Source organism: Eurypyga helias, unplaced genomic scaffold (genome assembly GCF_000690775.1).
Source record: "Eurypyga helias isolate BGI_N326 unplaced genomic scaffold, ASM69077v1 Scaffold6820, whole genome shotgun sequence".
Lineage (NCBI taxonomy): Eukaryota > Metazoa > Chordata > Aves > Eurypygiformes > Eurypygidae > Eurypyga > Eurypyga helias.
Window position 1 is genome coordinate 1 of NW_010227524.1, and position 9,088 is coordinate 9,088.

General features: G+C 44.7%; 1 protein-coding gene across 1 annotated transcript; it reads left to right on the top strand.

Moving 5' to 3' along the window:
• Positions 1-592: 592 nt before the first annotated feature.
• POLR3F (polymerase (RNA) III (DNA directed) polypeptide F, 39 kDa) lies at positions 593-8,664 on the top strand (the record flags this gene model as incomplete). The annotated part of the gene is made up of 7 exons (XM_010156433.1): positions 593-709; positions 2,722-2,789; positions 3,776-3,843; positions 4,639-4,751; positions 6,739-6,882; positions 7,634-7,741; positions 8,473-8,664. Coding segments are annotated over exons 1-7 (750 nt in total), but the record flags the coding sequence as incomplete, so codon positions are not given.
• Between the last annotated feature and the right edge of the window lie 424 nt (positions 8,665-9,088).

Genomic DNA, 9,088 nt, shown 5'->3' on the forward strand with positions numbered 1-9,088 from the left:
GGGTGTGAGGGCACCAGGTAGGGCACAGGGCGTGCCGGTGTCTTGGGGGGTGATGGTCGAGGCCCGGGTGGCGGTCAGGAAATGGGCCCGAAGGAGAGTCTTGCACAGCTGGGGGCACGGTGTGTTTCGTGCTGGGGCTGGGAGGTGGCACTGAGGGACGGGGTCAGGCAGCCCTGATGCCTTTTTGTGCTTGGAAAGGGGAATTGCAGCTTTTTTGCGTTAATCTTTAATAAAAGGTGTTTCATCAGTATTTGCACTAGCGAGCAATTTCTTCCCATCAGAACTTTCTGTATAATGAACCTGTACAGGGAGCTCCAAATCCCTATTGTTAAAAATGAGAGCAGCGTAAAAGTAAAGTGGAGCATCTTGCTCAGTGTTGTCACAAAGAGCAAAGGTAGGTGCAACAACAAACAGCAGTTGCAGAGGTGTAGTTGTCAGCATAAGGGGCAGAAGTTCCCTCAATTGATATGACTGAGAAGCAGTTCCTGGGTACTTTTTCCCTGAATTGTTCTTTTCTCTCTCTTCCGTTTTGACTAATACTGTTTGGATGCAACAGAACATGATTTTAAACTTGCTTTCAACCTCCTCCAGGATTATTGAGCTGTGTCATCAGTTCCCTCATGGTATCACAGACCAGGTGATTCAGAACGATATGCCTCACATGGAAGCCCAGCAGCGAGCCATGGCGATCAACAGGCTGCTCTCGATGGTAGGGTGATCTCATCTTCCTCGCGTTACTTCAGCCCACCCAGAGCACTCTTCGTACACGCATGCACGGTAGCAACCTGTTGGACAGGGCTAGGAAATGAATCCCTTTGGATTTAGTGGCATTTGCCATAACATACAGTTCCAATCTGTTACTTCTGGTTGCCATAAGCACTTACGCTGGTCAAAGCCAATTAAAACATACCTCAGCTTACTCTTCCCATTCTGTAATGCAAAGTTGATGTGGATGTGTATATCCTTGCGCGTTTCCAGGTGAGGAAGCTACCACTGAGTAGCACCACATTTGGTTTCTGACGTGTTTGAAGTTCTCTGGTGGTCTTTTCCCTGTGTATTTCTTTACAAAGCTGAATGTGACACAATGGTCTAATGTAACAGTCGGGTGCAAGTGTAGGTGCAGTGGTTCAGGGGGTGGTCAGACAGACACGAGGCTCTTAACGATGGGGAATGAATTAGCCAGAGATAAAAGAATGGAGGTTATCCCATGCTCTCAGATGTGAAAGTCGTCTTCGAACCCCCCCCAAAATCCCAAGGTTGTGGATTACTCTGATAATAAGCAGGTGAAACATCCTACACCTCACTGGGCATTTTCCTTTACTGTGTCAGGAGTCAGCCTAGGACAGGAGTGAGGATTGTCAACTACCGTCAACTGTCTGCTACTGTCAACTACTTCTGCCGCGTGTTCAGGAACAGTAGCTGTTCAGCCTTGTTGGTTCAGTGTGGGTGTAAACTTGAGTATTGGCTAAATGTTCAATGTCTTTAAAGATCAAGATTCCTTTCAGTTCCTCAGCTAGCTGCTTCACGGGCATGTGAGGTCAGGAGATAAAATGAAGTGGTGCAGTGAAAGGAGCACTGTTGAACAGAGGGGCTTTATCAGAAAGAGCAGTGTTAGAAGATAATTCAGACTCAGCCAGGTGCGGTGTTTTGGGGTCGTTTGATAACAGGAGCTTCTTAGCCTGGGCCATGCGAGGTGGCACTGGGTTTATTAGTACATTGGATGTGAGGTTGTGTGTTCAATAGCTTTTCAATGAGTTGGCCTGATTTCACAACGAGGCTTCAAAGGTAGTTAAATCTCTAGAACTTGTTTAAAAAATTCCTTTGGGTGTGTGGGGAGATCTAGTGTGTACCCCAAACATGGGGAAAAACTGCAGTGGGAGTTCAGCTGTAGTAAGCATCAAGTACTGCACTTGAGATAAGCTGCAAGTACTTCACCTGTAGAAAAGCACTGAAGTAGATCATCTTGAGGTATGCTTCCATCAACCATGTAGTGCAGATCCATAAGAACCAAGCCTGTAACCATGGGGAAAGGATGAGCAGGGAATGAAAGAGCAGGTGTTAGTTAATGCTGTTACGCACAGTTATGCTCTTGGGCTCATCTAATTACTTGCGTCTTCAAGACAGGAAATAAGAATTTGCCTGGCTTAGATGCAAGTGTCGGGGGCAGGATGAAAGTTTTGTGTGTGTGAGATGCTGGTAATTTGCCTCCGAGAAGCACTGTTGATCCTGGGTGGTGGTTTTCCAATGATCTCTACTTCGTATAAAATAGACCTTTGCTACTGGAACTCAGAATGGTTGAAAACTTGTGCAGTAGAGCTTCCACGTGGTTTCTGGGTAGCCATGAAAATGAGTGTTTTGGTGGGAAGGGAGAGCAAAGTTTACAGGAATCTGATGTGCCTCGTATAAGGATGAAAATTAGGAAGAACAATAGCCAGGGCATAGGTGTTGTGGGGAGGGTTGGGAACTGTATTTGTTATTTCTGATAGCTGATAAGTGGATAAGTAGGGGAAAAAAATACCCTTAAGGGTCTTACTGTGCTCATAGGGAAAAACTGTCCTCAAGGGTATCATCATTCCCAGTGGTTAAAAATGTTAGCTTCCCCTGTTCTTTATTCAGTTGGCAGGAAATAAGGTTTTTGTTTCAGAAGTTTAAGAGATTCTTGCCATGTTCTGAAACAAGCTATTCAAAGGGAAGTAAATGCATTGTGTCTGTCTCTCCTAGGGGCAACTGGACCTTCTCAGGAGCAACGCAGGTCTCCTGTATAGAATCAAAGAGTCTCAAAATGCAAGGTAAGCCTCGTGTTTGCTGGATAAATATATTTGGAATGCAGTCCTGCAACTCACGTGCAGCATTGCTGAGAACATAGCACTGTAATATGGACTGTGTAACACGGGTGTTACAGAAGATATCTGAACACCACTGGGAAGCTGGTTTAGGTGTAGTGGTCTCTGCTGATCAGGGGGTGCCTTGGGACCATGGCTCTAACTCACCAGCAGCGTTCCTGGTCCGGATGACAGCAAACATGTGTATGCTCAGGTGGAATCCAGCTCAAGCCCAACCATACCATCTGCAAACCGTGGTTCTGTGGTCTTCCTTGCTGCTCGTGTTAGAGGATCGGCGCTCATGTTGACAGCTGTTCCAGGAGTGGCTTGAACTCCCGCTCGTGTTCTTTGATTTATTAAAATCTACTTTCAAACCGTGTCTTGTGATGCCTATGTAGATCTGAGTAAAAGATGCCTTAGACACTCTTCTGGGAAGAAACAGCCTTCAAAATTATCCTCAGTGCAGGCAGGTCATCCTCTTTTTCAAACGTTTTAGAAAAAGATTGCTGAGCCCAGGCTGTCTCAGACCAATGAAAAGGCATGTTTTGGAGTTGGGAGCATGCTATCATCCCTTTGTAGACGTTCTGTCTAGAGACAGATTATCCTGAGTTATGCTCCATGTTGTGTTTGACCTTCAATGGTTCTGTTAATCCGTGACTCCGAATTCCCCATTGTTATGACAAGTTGAGTCACTCCTGCTTAGTCACTTTTCTTTCATACTGTGCTCTTTTCTCTTTACTGTGGCTTCTCACTGGCAAGTCTGGCTTGATGCAGAGAGGTTTGCTGTCATGTGTGATATTTGCCAATGGCTGGCTTATTGTGTGGGGTGGTTTTTACCTTTGTGCATTGGGTTGGGTTTTTTTTTAATAGTGCTTGTTTTCAGTTCAAAACAAATCCATCTTCTTTCAAAATTTGGACCTTTCAAAAATCTTGATGTCTGTCTTATTTTACAGTAAAATGAAAGGCTCTGACAATCAAGAGAAGCTGGTTTACCAAATTATAGAAGATGCGGGCAACAAAGGTAGTTTCAATCAATCATAATTGTGAATGGTACTAACTCTGTTTACTTAGCGAACCGTTCCTCTCAAAACTTTTAAATGCTTGTCCAGACAGCAGCAATATAAAATCTAGATTCCCCATACTGGGTCTGTAGCTAATGTTCTGTATGGCCACTTTTTTTTTTTTGTTTGTTTTTAAAAAAAGGTGTTTTATTTCTCGCTAAAGAACAACCTGTCCTGGCTGACTTTTGGGAGGGGCTCTTTCAGAATATTTGGAACATGAGTTGTGATTTGTCTATGGGATTGGCAAGCTGCAGAATCTGTAGAACACTCACCACTTAAAAGAAAACGTGATATTCAGATTTAGTGGGTGTACTGCCAACAGAAACCACTGCTGATAACTAGGCTTTCTCAGCAGTCTTTGCACAGGGTGGTTGAGAGATGGCAGGTAGAACTGGATGTCAGATTTTTGTTGAAGCAAAGCTAGTTGCCTAAAAAAGCAAAAACGTTTCCATGATGTATTCATGTTGGCAGTGAGATGGAGCCCACTTGTAAGAGCACTGCTCAGAGGAGAGGTAACAGGCAGAAGGACGGTGTGGTGGCTGTATGTATTTCTTGTTTGGCCAGTTGGGATTGGTTTTGTTTCATCCCCTTCTGTCCCTTCCCTCCCTTTTGCCGGGAGTGGTAGGATCGAGGATACATCCTACGGTTGGCAAGCGAGTCAAGCAATGCTGTGATGCGACTTCTGGTGTTTGAGTACCTACAGAAACAAATGGTTTCTTCTGTTAATTTCCACTTGCTTCTCTGTTTTAAACCAGGTATTTGGAGCAGGGACATTAGATACAAAAGTAATTTGCCTTTAACCGAGATCAACAAGATACTGAAAAACTTGGAAAGCAAGAAGCTAATTAAAGCAGTTAAATCTGTGGCAGTGAGTATTGTATGACTTTTTTAAACCATTTCAAACGTTTGCTGCATGCTGTGTATGTTGGAACAGACAGAGAGTAGAGAAGCCTCGTTCTGCCTCCAGCTTTCTCACTGACTGCGCACCAGCATTTGACTCTGCCTTTAGTGTGCAGGTTTGAGGCGCAACAGATACAGAAGGCCACAGTGTTTATTAAGTAATGAACACAGATTATCAATCAGTTTGTTAATGTTAATTAATGAACACTACTACTAATCTACAGTTCTATCGCTTTTCCCACTGCTACTAGTTGCAATTTGATAGTAATGGTGTGTAGTTTTAGCTGTCTTAATCCTTTATTGCACACAGCTGTTGTTATAGTTGTTTTAGCCTTCACAAACCTCCTGTGCTGCTTGCTATGAATGGGCAGTTCTGTCACCATTTCCCCGGAGCTGCCATACTCAGTCTTTGGGACATAAACCTAGGGAAGAGTCTGGGTTTCCGTCCAGCATAGCGATGGGCTTGGGCGCACAGGTCAGCTTCTCTGCTGCCTGTAGGCATCCGCGCTCCTGCTGTCTGCAGATCCTGCCTTCTCTTGCTCTCAGATTTTTATACCTTATTCCCTTCTTTTTGTTTCTTAACTCTCTCTTCTACCACCCTTTTTTCCTTTCTTTACTCAGTCTCCACCCAAATAAGCTTCCTGCCCATAACTGCTTTTTCTCCATCAGTCCCAATGTTGCTGTACCACAATTAGTTATTTCTGATACTGAAGCACCTGGGGCTTTCATATGGGACTAGTGATGTGGTTACCTCGTGGCAAGTGGCCTCGCAAGGTTCCTCTCCCGCAGAGATCCTGAGGCTCCCTTCAGTTACCTGGTTCATACTGGATTTGTAGTGTTTACTTTAAACAATTTCTGAGACATTTGATTCTGTTTTAGTCTTGGTTCCTCTACTTTGTCCCAGTTACCTGAGTACTTCTCCTATGTGCAGACAGTCCAGGTACCAGAGTAGGGCTTTTCCTTTTCCATGCGTTTTCTCAATCTACTGTAATGCTCGTGCAGCATCCTGCTGTCCCATACCTGCTTAATTACGAAGCATTGGTATTAGCCTGTTCTTTGGATGTTCTCCTGGTTTCCAGCGCAGAGGTTCTGTCTTGTTGCAGGGCCTGCTACACCAGGAAGACCACTTTTGGAAGTCTTATGTTGTGTCCTTTTTCTTTGTGCCAGTCTCATCTGCATCATGGAGGCAATACTTGGCTTGTGTGTGTGCCTTTTTGGGGTGGCGGCAGAGTGAGGGGTAAGGGTAACTTCTTCAATAAAATGAAGATAAGGAAGTTGGACTTAGAAAAGCAGTAGCTTTTCCGTGTTCTTGTGAGAGATGCTGGCTTCATGTAGCCCTAGAGGGGACGTAATGCTGCTAAAATTGCTTCAGTGGTCGTCGAGTTGTCCTTGGGACTGATGCTGTCCTTTAACTGCCTGACTACGACTGTCCAGACTGGAGCAGCGTTCCCATTCACCCTGCCTAGGCGTGGCAGTAAGGAGTGGACTCGCAAGACCTAGCTTTAGCTGCAGAGTTTCATCACATAAGGTGCCCCCTACCCCTGCATGGGTTGTCTCTTGCAGAAACAGCTGTAAGCCTCTGCTACATTTGTCTTTGCTGTCTTCTTCTTCTAAAGGCACTTTCCTGCCTTCCTCTGACTGCAGGGGGATCTGAGTCAGTAGGCTAAAACTGAACCGAGATCCTCTTCAGTGAGGTTTGTATGCGCGCACATTGTTAGGAGGATTGTTGCTTCTAACACCACGTTGCAAAATTATTAGGAGTCTGAAGGTATTGCTTTTCTCTTTATCTCCATCTTACCTGTGGGTCAGACGTGTTCGTGATAGCTTGAGTCGGCTGGATTGCTGTGCCCAGGTTTGGGGAGCAATGAACTACCTCTTTTGCAGATACCCGCTTGAACCTTCCTTTCTTATGGAAGACTTCCAGCTGTTAAGAGCTGTACCTTTTTCTTTAACAGGCATCCAAGAAGAAGGTGTATATGCTGTATAACCTGCAGCCAGACCGGTCAGTGACTGGCGGGGCGTGGTACAGTGACCAAGACTTTGAGTCTGAGTTTGTGGAGGTGTTAAATCAACAGTGTTTTAAATTTCTGCAGAGTAAGGTGAGTGCTGCTCTAGAATTCACCTTCCAGTTGACTCCTGCAAGTAATCCTTTTCTTTAGAAAAACTAGCGATAGGCAAGGCTTATGTTTTCCATGGTGGTTTCCGTAAGTGTTGGCTGTTGTTATAACCGGATCAGCAATCCTGTACTGGATTGTATTTGTCACAGTGACTGTGATGTTAACAATGCATATTTTCACACCCTATGCGGGGAGTGAAGCCTTCCGTCGCCAAGGTCTGGTGACAAGTTAGGCAGCAAAGAACACAGGACCAAAAAACCTAGCAGAAGTCACTTGTTTTGCCAGCAGAGCTCCTAATGGCTGTGAGGGTGCAAGGCAGTAGTCGGTCAGCCCAGCCTAGAAGACACTTCTCTCTAGTGTAACCATATGAGAAGCCTGCTCACCGTTAAAAAAGTCCTATGCAGATTGCAGCACTTCTCTGTTCTATTAAAATGTATTTTGACTGGCACTTGGCACAGCAGAAACATCTTCTGTGTCAAAAAAAAATGCCAGATGCTGATACTTCTTCATGTTACTCTTAAATCACTGTGTAAGTTTTATGCGATATTTAGTGTAAAATTATGTTTGGTTGTGCACCACATTGCCTCACGTGCATCAGTCTTAAGGATGCAGTTTTGAATGCTAAATAAAAAACATGTCCCAGGAATTGTTTGGAAATCAACTTTTATAGCTGCAGGCAGACTGAAACTGAACCAGAGAGTACTGACTGTAACTCATCTTTGCTTTTTCTCAGGCAGAAGCAGCCCGAGAGAGCAAACAGAACCCCATGATACAGAGGAACAGCTCATTTGCCTCATCCCATGAGGTGTGGAAATACATCTGTGAGCTGGGTATCAGTAAGGTCAGCATAGATTCGTCTCCCTACTCTCAAAATTCTCAGTGCATGACTAGCTGCAGGACTTGGGTCCTGCACATTTGGTGAGGGTCCAGTAAGTGCTTCCGTAACCTACAGTTACTGTGTTGGAAGTGGGCTTTGCTGCTTTATTGTTTTTTTGTGGAGGGTCATTGGTGCTGCATGGGATTCCAGGGTAGTTTGTACATGTGGGTTTTCAAAGATGTATAAAAGGTGCCTTCACATCCTTGTTGATGGAAATTGGGGTACGTTTTCCTTTAACAATCTCAACCGGTTTATATTTCATAATTTCTTTCACTTTGCCTATCCTCTTCAAGCAGTTTTAGCAGAGGGTAAAAACCCTGCAGTTATTGGTCAAAAATCAATTGGTTAATGCCTGTCATCAGCAGGTATATTTCAGTAGTCTGTCGTCTTTGACGATGGCTTCCCTGTAAAATTGGAAATGTGCCGTGCTCGGATGATGTAGGCGCTTGTGGTGCATAGGGAAGTGCTTTTTGATATGCCAAGGCTGGTGTAATCCAGAAGTGCTTGGGAGGTAGGAGGTAGTGGTGTTTGCTTTTCTTTGTGTATCTGCACAACCCCATTAAGTGCCCAGGTAGAGAGGTGCCTTTATCTGGGCTGGGTTAGAACTCTAAGGGTTTGTTACTCATGCTGTTTGCTCACTTCCTCCTTATTGGCATGCATCTTTCCTAATATTTGTTTTACAAATTGTTTCTTAGGTAGAGTTGTCAATGGAAGACATTGAAACCATTTTAAATACGCTAATCTATGATGGAAAAGTGGAGATGACTATTATTGCTGCAAAGGAAGGGACGGTGGGCAGTGTGGATGGACAGATGAAGTTGTACAGAGCCGTCAGTCCTCTCATACAGCCCACAGGATTAGTCAGGACACCCTGTGGACTCTGCCCTGTAAGTAACTCATTCTGTACGTGAACGGGCATGTGCATGCCCAATTTGAATCCGTCCCTGCAAACGGCCAGCCAGCACGTTGCCAAGTTATGCCTGTGCGTGATCCTCCTGGCTTTCGAAGCCATCTACGGTTACGAGTGTTACCCATGATACTTTAACTATGGTGCAAGAGGCAGGTTCTTTAGTTTAGACCAGGATGTTTCCCACTTACATATTTTCTGATCCAAGTTTGCTTATTTATGTTTTTTAACAAGCTAACTTATTTCCATCTAGCTTTTGGTCTCTGCTGGTTGGATTGTAAACTGATAGGTGGGTAAAACATGCCAGAGTGTGCACGTTTGCATCCTTTACTGCAGTGGGGTCCGTTTCACCTTGTGGTGCACACATTACTCTTCCTCAGAGCTGGTGTCGTGGTTTAACTCCG